Below are 17,959 nucleotides of genomic sequence, written 5' to 3'. Positions count from 1 at the left end.
GCAAATAATCCAGAAACCACCAGATTCTAATATTTAAAAAAAAAAGCTATGTATGTTCCTAGATTATCATCTTTTAAGATAAACAAATCCAATCATGAAGGTAAACCCACGATTAAAAACACAAGTGCTCCAGAAGTCATGAAGAGAACGATTAAAAACTGATCTAAGGCATCAAAACAGTTTATTAACAAACACTTTAATGCACCTTCCGTGAGTAACCAGCTTCCGACTTTTGGCTTTTGGTAGCTTGGATGTGGATTACAGAAGAAGTCCCCAAACTTTTTCATCAATGCGTTCCAACTTCTGAAACCCATAAAGTTGAGAAAAGAGAGAACCGAGAAAAACAGCGGGGGAAATAATAAATGATAATTCTCAGTAACACGGTCTCATTTGCCGATCTTTGGTGAGACCCAATTGGGGGAACACCAACCACTGAAAAACAAAGTGAAGATTAGTTATAGACTGGCCAGTGTCACCAATAAAAGGGGTACCTCAGAAATAACTAACGTTCTAACACCTCAAAAATCGGGTAGAATGAACTCGAGGTTTCTTCTGCTTGGCCAAGTGACTTGCTGTTGGTTTCATTAAGGTAGAACTCCTCGATAATGTTGACTTGACTGGGGACTTCGTTTTGGCTTTTGGCTCTGCTTCAGCCATCTGCTTGTAGAAAACAAATCCTAACGATACATGAATTAGTGATTGGATGCACAACAAGAAGAAACATTAAAATCTAGTTAACACCAAAAATGAACGTAGAACGTGGAATATTCATCAGGTCAGCTCTTATTTTATTACTTGTTCAAAAATGAAAATTTCAATAAACGGCTGCTTCAACCTCGTATAAAAAAGAGGCTCAATATCACACAATCTCCATTAGTTATTATTATCACTTGATATCACAACACTTCCATTGGTATTTTTGGTCAACCTAAGTTATTTACAAGACATATTTTCATATTATAGGCAATTCAAAGGGAGTTGGAAGATGGAAATAACCACCGAATTGGATACAATACCAAACAGTCCAATTTAAATTGTCTCCAATTTGTGACTGTTTTGAATTTAACCTAATACAAGCATATTGAAGTATATGGCTCATACAGTGAAAGTCTCCAATATCTGCTTTTTAGGATTGATACGTTGTTTGGGATGCTGATTAGGTTGGGCAACACCTCCTGCGGTATGGTACAGTGGTATTGTTATAATTTTTTTTAAATATGTCCGTACGTTTAGGATTAGTATAAATACATATTATGTAACCCTACTTAATTGATAATGAATTTTGTGCCGCTCACTCATTGTGGATGTAGGCATATCGCCGAATTACGTTAAATCTCTATATTGATTTATATTGTTTTTCTCTTTTAATTATTCCATACAATTCGTCAGCAATTTCCATACGTTTCATGACAAAGCATTTGCCAAAAAAACTTAAACATCATCTTTCTGCAGGATGTTCATCTCGTCAATGTTGCCCAGAATTTCAAAACCATGTTAAACATGAGAATGCTCAAAGTTTCTCACACACGGAAAATGATCGAATAATACTTTTACCACCATTGCTTTATTTATCCCAAAAAAAAAAAAAAAAAACATATCGATTTACTTCTAATGGTATAATTAGGTACAGGAAAAAACAAACTTGAAGAATTCTATCAAGTATACCTTTGTCAGAGCCATTGCCACTGGAGTTCCTGGTTTCGGTGTTTCTACCTTCTACAGGAAGGTCTTTCCGCCACTTTTTCAACTTGACCATGAGAGCTAGAAATTAAACGATAAAACATTTAAAAAATAATCAAGGTATACCATATAAGATATTCAATACTACAACAGGACATGTCGTAAAATGTTAACTAGTTCTACAAATATGCATTCAAAGTTTCAAACAGGAAATCGTTATCAATTTATACGAAATATAATAATTCCGCCGAATGTAGTGGGTGCTTACGCGAAGGCGGATAACTATGTGCGGATTCGAACCAGCGCTCGGCTTTTAGAGCCTCGAGATCAGTCTCCGCCCGGGTGAAATCATGGAACCGAGCCGCATCGAACTCGTAATCGAGATCAATTTCTTCAGCCACGAACGGTTTCATAACAAACTCCTCCATATCTTCGTCCATTTCTATATCGCATTCGCTTCAATTTCACCCTCACAACCACGTATCAGGCAAAGAAGCCAAGGCAAGGAACGCCATTGATATCGTATAGTTTCTCTCAATTCTCAAATTTTTCTTTATGGATTTTCTTTCTCCCCTTTTTTTATGTCTTACTCTTTTTCTTGGAAACCCCCACGGAAAATGAAAAAGAAAGCACTGGTTTTACTGCTTCGCGATAACGAACCAAACCAACAACATTGATTGAAAATTTTGCCTCGCTTTCTCTCTCTTTCTCGGAGAACGAGAGAGAAAGCACCGCTCATTCCCTTCAAACCTCCATCAAAACTTCATTATCCCAATAACTTTTGAGGCAAATCTCTTTGCCCGAGCCTTTAATCCCGGGAAAAATTATATATACACAGAGAGAGAGAGAGAGAGAGAGAGAGAGAGTGTGTGTGTGTGTGTTGAATGAGGAACGTTCTGATTGGGTAAAACCTAAATTATTCGTTGAGAAATTGGCGTTGGCAGCGAGAATTTGGGATGGTGCTAACTGTTAAGGAGCCATGAACTGATGGCAGTGAATGGAGGTCCGAGGAGGTGGAGAGGACGACGGAGCGGGCGTTTAGCGCCCAAATTTCAGAAAAAAACCCGAATTTTTTAACCAGTGGGGTCCGAACTTTTTACCTTCGGCTCTGTCTTTGAACTTAAAAAAAAAAAAGATATTGACCACGAAGCCATTTTACGAAAGTAGAACTCAAATATCATGCGACAATATATCAATTTATAAATTTAATTTTATGATAATTTTTCTGCTATAGTTCTTATCAAATGAATAATATAAATATAAATATTTAAAAAAAAATATTATCATTCATTTATTTATTTATTATAAAAAATTTATATTTATGACTTGATACATGCGATAAACAAATTTACGACCAAAACTTAATTGTCTAATTGTTTAATTATTTGTAATATTAAAATATGTAAAAGTAAAACAATCGAAATTCCTACCATCGAATGCAAAGGAACAAACTAATTTAAGAAAAAATATCAACACAAATAACTGAAATTGGCAATTGCAGCTCACATAAACTGTATCCTTTTTTTACTCAACAATAATCCCTACAGATATGCAGAATCATTCGTTGTGTGATACCGATTTATACACTACCCCCTTTTTTTTTTGTTTTCGACGCTACTTCGAGTAAAAGGAAACACAAACAACTGACACAAAATATAGCTTCGTTTTCTTTTCTGTCTCTAACCTTTTCCAAGCTAATTGGACCATTTCACATTTTGAGCATCTTTGTGTTTATGTTTTCCCATTTTGTCCAACATTTGATCTATCTGTACATTCTTTTTAATATAAATGGAGAACTATACTCTATGTTGGCGTTGTGTTTCGCACACCGTTTATCGAGCTTAGCTTCTTGCAACACAAATAAGGTGGAGGTTCGGGATTATGGGTAACTTCCGATGCCGGAGTAGCGTTCTTCTTCTTTAGAGGGAATTTTAGTAAATAAGAGAGCGCACTATTGGAGACAGGTTGCCTTACCGTGGTCCCTACTTGTGTGTGGGTTAAGCTTTTGACGGCGTGATCCTATCATTACGTGCGTGCAGGGTGGTGTCATAAATGTCGGCGTCCTCATCCTCTATTTGCTTCCATATTGCCCAGATTTTGGGCTCCTTCCCACTAGGGCCTTGGGCCCCAACCAGTGGGTCGTATATACAAGGTAGATGTGGGGACTGGGCCCCCTTACCTTGCGCAGCCCATGGGTCGTGCATAAGGACTAGATGTGTGAAGAGTCCTCAATATAGACTCGGGCCAATTTGATTAACTGGAGTTTTATATCCTCCCCACTCTAATTATATTCATACATCATCGTTTATGATAGAAAAATACCATGATTACAATAAGCTTTGAGTACAAAAATCCAAAAATCAAACTTATAAGATTAACAACTAAACGAAAACAATTATTAAAACCACAAAATCATTACAACATTGTGCAACAAAACTATTGTTGTCCCTAAAGAAGTTCAAACATCAAACACAACATCTAATAACTAATGAGTAAGGAGTGTAAGCAGTGTGTGGGATCATGTGTTGCTTGGGAGGGAGAGGTTTTACTTTTTAGTGAGTATGACTCATATGTTCATATGCTATTCGAGTTTTCGCTTAGAACTTTGGCCACAAAAAGATATTTCATAAAAATAAACCCACAAATTAATATAGTTTGATTTAGCATATCATATCGAAAGTTTTTTTTATTATAAAGTAGATTAACATATTACATCAAGCCGTATTAATTTATAGGTTTATTTTCATGAGATTTTTTTGTGATTGTAGCACATCTCCAATATATACAACATATACAAGACTAAAAAACCAAGCCGTATACAAACAACCCAACACAGAATATGCTAAAAAAAAAAAAAAATATCCTCAACCTCTTTTAGAATTATGTTTCAGTTAGACCTTTTGTTTCATACATGATCTCATCTCATTTCGACGTTCTAATACCATTAATGTAAATAATTTTTAATTTTAAAATTTTAAATTTTAAATTTTTGCATCTAATCATTACAACTTTTTTAAAATTTTAGATAAAACATAAAAAATCATTTAATTTTTTTAAATCTAAAAATAAAAATAATAATATAACAATATTTTAATTTGATTTTTTTTTTCTTTTATTTCTCAAAGCTATATAAAACATTTAAACTCAAATAATTTTACAACTATTCATAAATTATTTCACTACTATTTACAGATTTCTTATTTGATATTATAGGTATAACTATACAAAACTTTAGTATCTTAAAATACCTGTCGCTCCCTTCTTTAAAAAAATAAAATAATAATTAAAATGATAAAAATAAATAGCATTGCCATTAACTTCTCTACACAGAATAGAGACCTTTTATTTGAATAATTTATAATTTATATTTTTTATGAACGGCAAAATAGAGACGTGAATCTAGATGTAGAATAGACTTGAATATAGGCAACATGATGTCTCCTCCCACACGTCCCAGGAAGACAAGCCTTAGTTAAATTATTATTGTTGTTTCGAAAATGACAAAATTACTACTATTTTACAACTTTTATATAATTATTTAATAAAATATGAACTTTTAAAACTATTTTGACTTTTGCTTTTAGCTTTGATGTATTTAAAATTTAGAATTAAAAGATATTATAAAATTCTGAAAATAATTGTAAATTAATTACAACTTTATCACCTTTAAGCAAATGAATAGCAACACCAAAAGGTCCCAAATCAACGAAATGGCATCTGCCACCTCAAATGCCAAAACCAGCTCGAATAAAAACACGGTTATAAACTGAGAACTTTGTCTCATCCTCATCGCCTCGACCAAACTTTCCACTCCAACGGACCATCCGAGGCCTGAGACTATTTCGGCGGGCCCATACGCCAAACTCATGACCCGACCCCGTAGCCCAGAAGACAATGAACCCGAATCCCAGGCTCGAAAGCCCGCCGGATCCACCGCGATGCGCCTCGTAGTGCCTCTACAGGGTGTAGTCCAAGGTAGCGGAGGTCTTATATTGGGCTCTCTCATCCCTTACGCCCTCTTCTACTTTTTCCAGCTCTACGTTAAGCGGCACCGTTCTCCCAGGTCCGACTCGAACCCAACATCGCCGTCTCAGTCCTCGTCCAACCTCGCTGAGCTCCCACGCTCATCCTCGCGGTCCAATTTATCGTCCCGAGGGTCCATACGACGCGTCCGAGTCTCTTCTAGGGCGAGCTCGATTGCGAGACCGAACGACTCGCCATATTATATCGGGTTGGATAAGGTTTCGGAGGATGCTTATGACAGGTTCGATAACCCCAATGGCATTATCCTATTTGGGTTGTCGGAAAACAGAGTGAGTTTTTGTTTTGGTCGTTTAATTGTTTATTTTTGAATTCTTTCTCCTTTTTATCTTTTGGTGGTTTGATTTCGACTAACTTTGTTATTCTTTTTTATTTGGGTGATTGTAATTTGTAGCTGTGTTTTGATTTGATTGAGAAATGGCTTTCGGAGAACTTGAAGGATTCAGTAATTGGAAGTCACGGCGGTTATTTGAGTATTAGTGGAATCGTAGCGTACCGACCGTTCGATGGATTAATGGAGTTGAAAGGGGTAAAATTTATTCCTTTATTCATTTCAAACAAGAAAAGGGAAGATTTTTCTTGTTTGGATTCGTAGCAACTGATGCTATATCGACTGCAGTTGTAAATGAGTGCGAGCTATTCAAGTGTTCTCTGTTAAGTGATGATTGGTATGAGAATTTAATTATAGCCGGGTTTTTTCTACACTTCATGGGCTATCTTCTATGGAAATCTTTGATTCGTTGGTAGTAAATTAGTTTCATAGAAGATCTAATCCTGGTGCCGAATCAGTTACGGTTAGTCTAAAGATGGTAGCATTTAGCTGTTATGAGCAGATGCAGGTCTATTTGTCCGCCGTCGATAATCTTTGGGAGTTTTTTTCCACTGTCGCAATGAGGCAAAAAGCTGTTATTATACTTGTTCCCTGTATCTATTTCTAGCACTTGACTGGGTGTTATTCCCTTGTATACGTTCTGTGTACTTGAGGCTACAAATATTTGCTCGTTATTGTCAATAATATTTTTTACTGAAAGAAAATGGATATTAGGTTTGTATGTCTGATTAAACAATGTTTGCACCTTTATTAGTTTTTTTTTTTTTTTTCCAGAGTGATTCAATTGATTTGCTTGAATCTGTTCATCGTGAATTTTTGCTACTGAATATATTCTTTTTTACTTGCAGCTTTTATTACACTGGTTATCATTGCTAGTGTCTTGCTTAAATCCAAGATTAGTAGCTGTTTAAAACGATTGAGAAGTAACTAATTTCTTTCGTAGGATAGCTTGTGGTACGGTTAATATACTTTTAATTAATTGTATGGATTCTCTTTTAGATAATTACGTTGTATCTCGTGTGCATCATTCACATGCAGAAAAGCAAAAGAAATTGTGATTATTGGATTTAACAGAAATTGCCAAAAAAATAAAATGAATAATGGAGGTCACTTCCTTTTTCTTTTTCTTTTTAATTTTTTTTATGTTCATTATTTTCTATAACCGAGGAACGAAAAAATGTAAGGCTAGGCTAATGACTCCAGTAAATACTGTACAAAAGTGATCGGCCAATTTTGTAATCAGAAATCACATTGAGTTCATGGTATTTATATATTTATTACTTCTGATATGAATTATCCTTTTGGTACCTTGCAGGCAATGGCAGGTTTCATGTCTCAGGTAATGGGAGGAGCAGTCTCATTTGACCCATCACAGATGGTGTTGACCTGTGGTGCAACTCCTGCTCTTGAGATGCTATGCTTCTGCTTAGCAGACCCAGGAAATGCATTTCTTGTACCCACGCCTTATTATCCTGGGTAATGCTATGACATTCATTAAAAGTTGATATCTATGGATAAAACCATTTTTTTATCAATTAAGATACCAACCTACCCCCGAATTTTCTATACTCAAATCTACTGTGGAAGCTAATTAAGAAATGATCTACAGTTTTGACAGGGACATGAGTTGGCGCACTGGAGTGGAACTAATACCAGTTCACTGTCGCAGAACTGACAACTTCATTATAAGTATCGGCGCTCTAGATCAAGCATTTAATCAGGCAAGAAAACGTGGAGTAAAAGTTCGTGGGATTCTCATCTCTAATCCTGCAAATCCTGTTGGCAATTTGCTACCTCGGGAAACACTTGACAGTCTTTTAGATTTTTCGCAAGAGAAGAACATCCATATTATAGCTGATGAAATATTTGCGGGGTCTATGCATGGAACCAAGGAATTTGTAAGCATGGCTGAAGTTCTTGATTCGAAAGATATTGACAAAACTAGAATTCATATAGTATATGGTCTATCAAAAGATCTCTCTCTTCCCGGATTTAGAGTTGGGGCGATCTATTCCTTTAACGACAGTGTTTTGGTTGCCGCTAAAAGGTTAACGAGGTTTTCTTCAATTTCTGCTCCAACCCAGCGGCTGCTAACTTCAATGCTCTCAGATACCAGATTCACTCAGGCATATATTAAGACCAACAAAAAGAGGATACGGGAAATGCATGATTTGTTTGTGGCAGGTTTGAAACAATTAGGAATCGAGTGTACACTGAGTAGTGCTGGTTTATATTGTTGGGTTGATTTGAGTGGATTAATTCCCTCTTATAGTGAGAAAGGGGAACTTGATTTATGGGAAAAGCTGTTGAATATTGCTAAGATCAATGTAACTCCGGGGTCTGCTTGTCACTGCATAGAACCGGGATGGTTCCGATGTTGTTTTACTTCTTTATCTGAAGAGGATATTCCTATATACTTCTTTATCTGAAGAGGATATTCCTATAGTTATAGAACGGATCCGGAAAGTTGCTGAAACTTGCAAATCTTCAAGTTGAAATACCGTGGTAGAAACAGCTAATTCAGTAGTTTTCACATTGACACCTTACAAAAGTTTATCAGAAATATGAGTTCAGCTGTCTTTTAGTTATCATAGAGTTGAAATTTACATTGCAGATTTAGTAAATTTTTTTGCACTGTCAAGTCCCAGAAATGAGAATTATAATGATTTTCGAAGAGAAACTGAAGGGAAGGAACTGAATGCAGAAATGTTGGGCCACAAGGTAGGTAGAAGTTTTCTATGTCACTTTCAATATCGGCAAGTGCTTCCTCTTCCTATACAGTGCTTCGATCATCTTGCTGCCAGATTTGTAAATGAAGCATCCGAAAGCACCTTTCTTTGTCAATTCCTGTCATAGTTGCATTCAGACAAGAGTAAAAGTTGTTTTGCACTCCTTGTTCAAATAGGGGATAGATAACATTTGCTTTTTCTCTCTTTTTGGGTTGGAAGGAATTGACTACTTTTTTGGTAAAATCTTGCTGTATTTTTTTCTTGGTTAAACATACTTACCAATTGTTGTTCAATAGTAGGCTAATGCCTAGATTAATGATAAACAAAATTGAAGCAAGAGATCGAGTTTTACCTTTGATAGATTCTGATTTCTCATTTGAATAGCCTTTCTCCGGTAACTCCTCCTTCGGCTCATCATTATAAGCTCTCCAAGCGTAGGGGGGCTCCTTACCACGACAATGCTATTGCTTTCAAGATCGCAGTGTTTACTTTTTGGTTCCAGTGAAGTCTTGCAACCCTCTTCTCCTACCTTCTCCAGAAAGCCAGAACTGGGTGGAAAGAGTGGAAACAAGTGTTCCAAGAAGGAAGCCCCTACAAGGCTTGAAATGCCAGTTACATAGCTGCTTGTACTACTGTCTGTTTCAGAAGGTGGTGAGGAAGGGGTTTCCAGCTGGTCACTATCTTCCGATGCTGCTATTTTCTCCACTGGAATAGCAGTAGAAATTGCTTTTAATGGTACAAGGCAATTTGCTAGGAGAGAGGGAGCCAAGCTGCACGAACCATCTGTTTCAAAACTGAATGTTTCGATGTCTGATTCAAAAAAACCTTCTTCATCTCCCTCGCCTCCATAATTCCCACCTTTGTCATTGTAATAATTGCTATCATAGTCATTGTAGTGGCAAGCGTAAGCTAACAGCAGTGGAGGGCTGCTGAGCCTTGCTGGTGGCACCGATTCTTGTGGTGGTGACTGTGAAAAGGAGGGCAGCGGCGTTCCTGGCTTTTCCTCCCACATGAAGGGAACCGAGACAAGAAGTTTGACGGGAGGTTTTGGAGCAGGCCGAATAACCGAAGAAGTTCCTGGCTTCCAGTCCTTTTTAGGTATTCCCGGCCTTTCTTCCCAAAGAAATGGGACTGAAGGTGGTTGCCTAGCCTGCTTCCTGTTTGAGTTTCCAGTGAATTCTTTCTCTGCCATTTGGAATTGACTCTGTAGCTGAAGCCTGAAGATATTCTCCACCCGTTTTCTCTCTTTCTATATATAACGGGAGTGTTAGCTACTAACTACAAATGCTAACTGTACCATTTTAGTGCTTGAAGAGAATTAGTTCATGCTAACTGCTCTATATTTGTGGGTGAAGAGGTTAGGTCACCTGCATTTTCTCTCTGAGTCAGTAGTTACAACGCGAGAGACCTGGTCCAATACAATAAAACCCCCTGGATATCATCAACTTGATCTTTGGGATTGGGTTTTTGTTGTTTTCTGCCCAGTGATATTATAGTTACGTTTTTTATTTTTATTTTTCTAGATATTAAAACGCCTATGCATCCTCCACTGATTCCAATATTTGGTTATATCCTCTCGTGGGTTGGTTGGGTGAACACTCCTAAAACAACCAAGGCATTATTATAATAGCTTTATGTTTCCAAATGCATGCTAAATTGTTAGGTGTTCATTAATGGCTTTGCATATTAATTTGGACAGTTTCAAACCCTCAAAGCGTTTGAAAATGCAGTCTTTCACCATGTCATTGCAAGCAGGCAAAAGACGAAAAAAAAAAAAAAAAAAAAAAAACAATCGAATTCAGCAAAACAGCAAATGGACACCGTATAAAATTTCTACAAGGTAAGAACTAAACCAACTTCCAAAGAAAATAATAACAAACACCCAATAAATAAAGAGCAATGTTACATATAGTTGTGGAATTACAAATATCGTACAATTGTTTTGAAAAAGAGTGTGATCCACGATTAAAAAGTTAATTTTTTATTTTTTCATGTAGGTTCCATATTAATTTATTTTTTTCAAAGCGACTGCACGCCACTTGCATAACCATGAATGCAAATATCATTTCTCATAAATAAACGAAACCTCAACCCATGTATGTCAAAGCGATACCAATCATATCCAATTGATAATGATGGAACATCCAGGAAGTAAGATCTCTACATCACGTTGTCAAGTGAGCAAATGGCTTTGCTCAGGGACTTCGGGCGTTTAGGTTTTTAACTTTTAATTATGTAACAAGCATGTCACGAACCATATACATACATTGTATACATTATATATGAATAGACATGGCTTATAGTTTTTGACCGGATTTAGAGTGAGAGAGGCATAGCTATGAAATGGGTTCATAATATTTATTAGGCATTTAATAATGTCAGAATGTCATTCCACAAGTACATGGTAACCCTTTCCAATTCAATTTCATTCCATGTTAATATGTATGTGGAGGTCTATATTCATATATTTTGCTCTGAATTGGGATGGCATTGATGTGATTGTTGTTTTTTGAGGTACTTTCTAAAGTGAAATATAAAAATACATATATTAGTTAGTTTTGCATGTAATTATCTAAGGGCTGTGCAAGAGAACCTTCTATCGCCGAAGGGTAAATAATCTACTTGAATTTAATCGTTCAGATACAGAGAACTAAATCAGAAGAATAGAATGACATGGTAGGTTTTGATACATCTGAAATGCTACACCAATCATTAACACAACACTAGAAAAATACATGATGATCAAAGCTCCACAATACAAGCTTGATCATATTAGAAGTCCTACCTAATGTCTAATTAGAAGGTAGAATTATGGGGGTTAAAACCAACATCATACTGAATCCTAGTTTGTCCTTAGTAGATAGCCCATAAAGTTTATGTATCTGTCAAACAAATTTGGGTGAGCCTAATCCTCGTAGAGTCTACAGATAACAAGCAAGACAACCCGTACACAAGGAGTGAACATGATCAACAAGAAACCTCACACTTCATTTGGCTGGAGCCTTTAGATTCCTCTTCAGGCATAGAGGTCTTAATGTCGGCAGCCAAGCTCCTAGAGCCCTGAATCGGGTTAAGACAAGCTGAACTGTCGCCATGCAAGGGTGTGAAAGATGTCAAAATGGCCTTTTCTACCCCATAGACTCCTTTTGTTTCTTGAACACGGAGAGGATTGGGAGGGTTAGGGATCGCAGTTGATATAGGTTCAATTCTCTGCTTCTTGGGCTTCTGTTCTTGCTGGTGTCCTGGTAAAAAACTGCCCACGACAACCTGATACATTCAATTGGTAAAGAATAATTATACAACTATTCAAATAGTTAATGGGGATGACATTATACAACTATTCAAATGGTTAATGGGGATGACAAAAGAAAACTTATTATACACGCCCACAAGTATGCATAGGATTTTTTTATTTTTATTATTTTTTTCCCACTAGTATGCATAGGATGCACACACCTGAATGAAGAATTTTGTCAGTGTCATGTAGGCATATCCGCTGAGCATTACTATGCAAGATCGCAGTGTTATCTACAGTGGCAGCTCGTTATTACCCATCTACGTTACTTATTTCATATTTGATAAACTTATAATACATTCTCATTTTAAATATTAATATTAGCATTTGAAGGTTAAAATTTCAACTCCTGCTTAATGACCTCAATCTTCTGTCCCTTTCTTCTTCATTTCTCTTCTTAAAAAAATGATTGTACCTGCACAGGACCAGCAGCCACTAAGAGACCAGCAAGTCCTCCACCCATCACTCGACCATCTGGTCCAGCCAAGGAGACACTCATTCCACCAGATCGGCTTTTTGTTCCTCCCTTCTCGGTAGGCATAAATGATCCAGACAAGGAAAGTATCTCAAAACGACCCTGTAAATAGAACCAAAGAAAGCTTGATGGTTAATGCGATGATGTGTGAAAAGGATAATGATACTACGACCACCAAGCCAGCTATTGTGGACCATTTTGTTCTGTAACCTCTTAACCCACTAAACCTGTCCCCATCACATGCATCTGAACCCCATCTTCAAAAGAATAGATAGCGTAACCACTAGGACAAAAGGCTACTAATGAGTTAGCAATATTGAAGATTAAAACAAGGATCAGTAAAGGGGAAAAAAGTTGACTACTGCTAAGAGAGAGAAATGATGTACAATTCAATGTACCGTGGCTAACTTATTTACCATGTGTTGTGTCGGTAAGACAAAAGCTGCTCAACATGAGGTACTATCCCAAAACATGGAGATGCCAATAGTAGGGGGGGCATTGTCTAATTTTTGTTAAAGCTGTATTGGAAACAATTTACAGAAAATAATGTGCCTGTGATGGTTTTAAATATACTTTGAGACTAATCTCTCCAAAAATCATTTAATAAACAAAACATTACGCAAAATAGCAAAATAATGGGTCCAAAGAAACAAGAGGCTTAAAAAAAAGATCCTGATAGTTTATCAATATCTTAAAAGTAAGAAAGAAATCCCAAATTAAGAAGCTGAAGAGGTTTAAGTGAACCCTGTTGACAGAAAATAAAGCATGGTCATTCTCATTCTCGAAGAAAGCAATAATTGCTCCATAGGGAGTACATCAACCTTTAGATTGACAAAGAACACAGGTTGCATAGTTGAGATAACAGCAGCATAGGCGTAAGGGAAGTATACAAGCCTTTCAAACAAACAATTACTCAAACACTGATGCCTGTCCTTGTTATCGCTGTTAATTATCATATAAATAGAACATAATTTCATAAATACCTTCCATGTTTAGTCAGTTCAACATATGCTTATATAGAAAATTATGCATTAAAAAAAAAGTTGTATCCTAACCAATGAAAAGAAAAGCTTCAAGGCACTCAACAAGCTCATTTTCTAAAAGATATTATTCAAACTCAACATTGATGAGCAGCAGAAAGTAATATTAAAGAATGGTGACGGTGGAGATTTGTTTTTTGAGCTGCAGCTCAAGAAAATGTCTGAGAGAGAGATGTTTTCGGTTTTGGAAAAGAAGGGCAGGGATAAGGTTGTAACAGTCAGCTCTAGAATTTCAATTAACTTGCTACGCAGCAGCCATTGCCCCCCAACAATGTGTAATGGGAGAAAATAAGTGCATGCTAGAAATACATCTCTGAAAAGGAACCACCATACTCTTGTATTCTTCAGTACAAAGAACACACATCTGGTGGCACATAAATTACACATGGCGCACAAATGATACATCCAGTTTGGATTCAAGTGTCAAACAGTATGACAGTCATACCCAGTCGACTTATATGTTCAATAATTTGATGCTCATGCACATTAAAAAAAAAAAAAAAAAGACCTTTTGTGCATAGGACACACCTCATATGTTAAAGTACCCCCTGAAGAAGCAGGTTGACGAAGTGTAACATTTGAAATTGTGCCATTTGCAGAAAGAATGCATATGGCACGGGATCCTTGTTGAGAGAAGGACATAACCTTCATTGTAACATCCTGTAACAACCAGAAGGAATACCATAGTGAAGAGAAGTACAAGATAAACTAAATACTAAATATTTGGAAAGGAACTGATGAAGTCACCGTGAAAAAATATTTCAAAAAATTGATTTGCAATCAGCTTTTTGCTTGGGTTCATATGTGTTAAAAAAAAAGACTTCCCAAGCCCACAACAATGGCTAGAAACACAGTCCAAGACTCCAAAGAAACTCTGATACTGATATGTATAATTGAATATTAGAAATTTGCTGAATAGGTTTCATTTCACACATATTTGTCTGGACATACCTCGCCAGCATTAACTGTGATCACATGGGGAGTAAAATTTGCACCAACAGAGTATGCAATCCTCTCACCTACAATACAAATTTATGAAAAAATCGACAAAACAAAAATGGAACTCTCACTTTACTCGTAGAATATATTAGTAGCCCCTTAAAAAGGGGTTGTTATTCAAACATTAACAAAAATTACAAAATAGCATGCTGAAAAAATTGCTTTTCAATGTTCATTTACAACTTGATTAACAAACAAATGTAATTCTAGTTAAGTTATTTTTTTTATAAGTAATTCTCATTAAGTTATTTTATCAATGAAGCAGGCAAAATGATAGAGGGTCACAATATAAGAGATCTAATGAATGGAATGGAACAGTGTATGAAGATATAAGGTAAGCAAGAAGAAAATGCTACAAATGAGAAGACCTACTAAAAATAAGCTTAGAACAAAAAAAAAAAAAAAAAAAAAAAAAAAAAAAAAAAAAAAAAAAAAAAAGGGGAAAATAACAGATTTAATACAAAGCCGACCAGGAACTTTTGTGTGAGTGCTCAACTTGAATTGGTCAAGATACAATGTAAAGTATACTTTGTACTTTCTTTCCTAACATCCAGATGGCTATGGCTGGTACTTCTATATGTCATGAATGAACAAGATTTTGATTTTGACCATCATTTGTCAATGATTTTTAACTTAACAAAGAGTCCCACCAAATCTAATGCCCAGTTTTTAACCCCATACGAGCGACCTTTATGATAGCTTGTATAAAGAGTCTGATCCAGATAAAATGTGGATTAGTTACATCCTGTTCTTAGAAGAACTATAAAATTGTTTGATTGATTTTTTGGGGTAAACTGATCATTATACACAAAGCAGTCCCTATTTCAATAGTTTATGACTTTCAAATCAATTTACGCTTAAATTTAAGTTAGTATTTTAAATTAACTCTTTTTAGAAAATTAATTACAGAATGCACTGACATTCAATTCCGTAAGTACCAGACCAGAAATTTATTGTAATCGTTTACAATTTGAATTACAACCCAATGCTTGAAGAATGGTGGTAAACTTCATAGAAAGATGAAGTTCCCTTATGTATCACAATTATCCAAGAATCAGGCTCACTTTGGTTGTTAATAATATCTCATATCATTTATAAATAATAGTGAAATAATTAATAAATAGTAATGAAATAATTTATAGGTAATAGTGAATTGTTTGTGAATAATAATGAAATAGTATGAAAATATCTAAATAACAGTTGACTGTTACCAAATAGACCATAAAAAAGTCTCTTCCATTCAGCAAATTTTCTGCCAACCGTGTACGTGCCAGTCTCATATTATTTCTCACAATTTAATCTGTTGGGATTTTCTCGTATTTCAGACAAGTTAGCGAGGGTTTTCGACATCCTGCAATGCAGTCAGTAGGTTATTAGGAAAATTACTCGGTTAGGACCAGTTCAATCCCAGTCACATCAGCCAAGTACCGGAATTCACCTATTGCACAACCTGGCAGTTTCAATCATTCTCACCTATGCTATCTTCCCCCTCAGAAAGGCAAGAACTGTAATATTCGAGACAGACGTGAAACATTCCCTTGTTTTACGGAATCCCCAACAGAACCCTTTTTCTTACAGCTACCATTAAATTCCAGATCTGAAGGGGAATTCAAGACGAGGGTCCCCTACGACACTCCAAATCCAAACAGATCCTCTTAAATTCTACTTCAGAACTCCAATCAGATCCAAACTAGTCAATCCGTACACCACAACACCCAACCACTAGCGACTGGCTCTGAATTTTCACATTATCAACACTGTAATTAACAACTTTGTTACAGAATTTCACAGAGCTATGCCTCATCCCGATCAACTACGAAGCAACCTTATGAACAGGTCATGATCTTAAATGTAACAGTAAAAAAATAAAATAAAATAAAGAAGTCAAAATTTGCTAAAGTTCAAAATTTTAACACCCCAAAAGAATTCTAATAGATAGAACATGAACCATTAATTACCTGAGCTTTCATACTCGTACTTATGTGACTTCTTGATTGATTCCGTGGGCCGCCCCCTACCTCTTTTCCAAGCTGAGAACTGACCGGTAAGTGGTATCGAGGACGAAATCGGCATCGGCGACAGTGCTAGAGTGACGGTCCCATCAGCACCATACTTCCTAGGCCTGCCCCTCTTCTTCTTCATTCCTGTACCAGGCGAGACAGCCGTAGCCGTAGCAGTAGCAGTAGCCGTAGCTGCCATTGTGGGACCCCCGCCTAATTGGGTCGGGATTTCAGTCTTTGGATCTGTACGGTAGCTCTCTGGGGCCTCATCAACTTTCACGGTAATCCCAGAACCAGAGCTCTCTTTCTCCTCCATAGATGTACAGAAGTAAATGGCAAAAACAAAAAACGAAAACTTTCCAAAAACTTCACAGCCCTCAGAACCCTAAACAAACTGAAGCCGCTAGAGATACAAGCTTCCCTAAATAAAACACCCAGAAATGTGAAAACGACTGCAAAAACTTTGAATTTTGTTAATCTTTTCCGAAAACCTCCCCAAAAACCTAAAACCCTAATTGGAGTGATTAATATCAAAAGCCCAAAACTACAGTTCCGGCAACTGGGTTTGCTCCGAGTCACAGACAAAGCTCTGTGGCTTAATTCTCCGCCATTGCAGAGAATGCAGAGGAATTCAATGGTGGCACCGAATTTCACCAAAAATTGCAAGAATTACAAGGAAAAATCATAAATTTTAGGAACAAAAATTCTTGAAAAGTGATAGTAGAATTAGTTTGAAGGAAAAGGAGGAGAAATAAATAAAGTGGAAAATGAAAAAATAAAAATAAAAATAAAAAAATCATATAGGTAATTTAATATTGAGAATTTACTTAATAATTAATATTTTAGTTGCAAAATTCAAAGTATTAATTTTGGTTAAGAAAATGGTTCACGTCCGTCTTGGAAATTTGATAAAGCCGGTTATTTAATAAATATACAGATAGTAAATTCGAATAAAATAATAATAATTTAATTTGGGAAAAGAAAATGCTTTTTTTTTTTTTTTAATTTTAAATTGACATTTATTTATTTTAAAGCTGTAAAGCTAACGTTAGAGCCATTTGCATTTCTCCACCTACTGACAACTGTTTGTCTTTTCGTTAAATTAAAGTTTGACCCAATTTAACTTGAACCAAATACCCTCGCCTTTGAACAAATCTACTGCTAACGCCACTATAATTGCATGCTCTTCCTTTTATTATTTTTTGAATTTAAGATTTTTAAATTTATACTGTTTCTTTCTCTATAGCCACAGATAGATGGCCTGTATATGTTGTCTATGCAAAAAGGATTATCACCTACCTGCACCCACCACTTATATTTTAAATATATAAATCAATAAGATATCAGGGTCCCAAAATTCCTGGTACTA

At 36.0% G+C, this 17,959-nt stretch overlaps 4 protein-coding genes across 4 annotated transcripts; 1 reads left to right on the top strand and 3 right to left on the bottom strand.

Annotated features, from left to right (window-relative positions):
• Positions 1-87: 87 nt before the first annotated feature.
• Positions 88-2,762, bottom strand: LOC122303164. The gene is made up of 4 exons (XM_043114795.1): positions 1,949-2,762; positions 1,666-1,761; positions 518-677; positions 88-432 (listed from the first exon to the last, which is right to left on the bottom strand). Exons 1-4 carry the CDS (start codon positions 2,118-2,120, stop codon positions 387-389), a joined length of 474 nt encoding a protein of 157 aa, XP_042970729.1. The 5' UTR covers positions 2,121-2,762; the 3' UTR covers positions 88-386.
• Positions 2,763-5,435: 2,673 nt separating this feature from the next.
• LOC122303161 (probable aminotransferase ACS12) lies at positions 5,436-9,118 on the top strand. The gene is made up of 5 exons (XM_043114789.1): positions 5,436-5,993; positions 6,116-6,250; positions 7,368-7,528; positions 7,662-8,454; positions 8,486-9,118. Exons 1-5 carry the CDS (start codon positions 5,547-5,549, stop codon positions 8,546-8,548), a joined length of 1,599 nt encoding a protein of 532 aa, XP_042970723.1. The 5' UTR covers positions 5,436-5,546; the 3' UTR covers positions 8,549-9,118.
• Positions 8,467-10,295, bottom strand: LOC122303162. Its single transcript, XM_043114790.1, has 2 exons — positions 9,134-10,295; positions 8,467-8,899 (listed from the first exon to the last, which is right to left on the bottom strand). Exons 1-2 carry the CDS (start codon positions 9,971-9,973, stop codon positions 8,789-8,791), a joined length of 951 nt encoding a protein of 316 aa, XP_042970724.1. The 5' UTR covers positions 9,974-10,295; the 3' UTR covers positions 8,467-8,788.
• A 1,083-nt stretch (positions 10,296-11,378) lies between these two features.
• On the bottom strand, positions 11,379-17,374 carry LOC122303160 (AT-hook motif nuclear-localized protein 6-like). The gene is made up of 5 exons (XM_043114787.1): positions 16,549-17,374; positions 14,543-14,610; positions 14,120-14,251; positions 12,492-12,653; positions 11,379-12,048 (listed from the first exon to the last, which is right to left on the bottom strand). The coding sequence occupies exons 1-5, from the start codon at positions 16,904-16,906 to the stop codon at positions 11,749-11,751; spliced, it is 1,020 nt and encodes a 339-aa protein (XP_042970721.1). The 5' UTR covers positions 16,907-17,374; the 3' UTR covers positions 11,379-11,748.
• Between the last annotated feature and the right edge of the window lie 585 nt (positions 17,375-17,959).

Source organism: Carya illinoinensis, chromosome 3 (genome assembly GCF_018687715.1).
Source record: "Carya illinoinensis cultivar Pawnee chromosome 3, C.illinoinensisPawnee_v1, whole genome shotgun sequence".
Classification (NCBI taxonomy): Eukaryota; Viridiplantae; Streptophyta; class Magnoliopsida; order Fagales; family Juglandaceae; genus Carya; species Carya illinoinensis.
Note: the sequence above shows the minus strand (reverse complement) of the source record. Positions and strands in the feature narration are given on the sequence as shown.

Excerpts from the sequence above, each read along its gene's own strand:
- LOC122303164 (XM_043114795.1), bottom strand. The coding sequence starts at position 2,120 with ATGGACGAAGATATGGAGGAGTTTGTTATGAAACCGTTCGTGGCTGAA. Across the intron at positions 678-1,665 it reads TGGCAATGGCTCTGACAAAG|GATTTGTTTTCTACAAGCAG; the intron begins GTATACTTGATA and ends ATGTATCGTTAG. Across the intron at positions 433-517 it reads CATTCTACCCGATTTTTGAG|TGGTTGGTGTTCCCCCAATT; the intron begins GTGTTAGAACGT and ends TTTGTTTTTCAG.
- LOC122303161 (XM_043114789.1), top strand. The coding sequence starts at position 5,547 with ATGACCCGACCCCGTAGCCCAGAAGACAATGAACCCGAATCCCAGGCT. Across the intron at positions 5,994-6,115 it reads TTGGGTTGTCGGAAAACAGA|CTGTGTTTTGATTTGATTGA; the intron begins GTGAGTTTTTGT and ends TGTAATTTGTAG. Across the intron at positions 6,251-7,367 it reads GATTAATGGAGTTGAAAGGG|GCAATGGCAGGTTTCATGTC; the intron begins GTAAAATTTATT and ends GGTACCTTGCAG.
- LOC122303162 (XM_043114790.1), bottom strand. The coding sequence starts at position 9,973 with ATGGCAGAGAAAGAATTCACTGGAAACTCAAACAGGAAGCAGGCTAGG. Across the intron at positions 8,900-9,133 it reads GAAATCAGAATCTATCAAAG|GAATTGACAAAGAAAGGTGC; the intron begins GTAAAACTCGAT and ends CAACTATGACAG.
- LOC122303160 (XM_043114787.1), bottom strand. The coding sequence starts at position 16,906 with ATGGAGGAGAAAGAGAGCTCTGGTTCTGGGATTACCGTGAAAGTTGAT. Across the intron at positions 12,654-14,119 it reads GGGGTACTTTAACATATGAG|GGTCGTTTTGAGATACTTTC; the intron begins GTGTGTCCTATG and ends TTCTATTTACAG. Across the intron at positions 12,049-12,491 it reads TGGCTGCTGGTCCTGTGCAG|GTTGTCGTGGGCAGTTTTTT; the intron begins GTACAATCATTT and ends TGAATGTATCAG.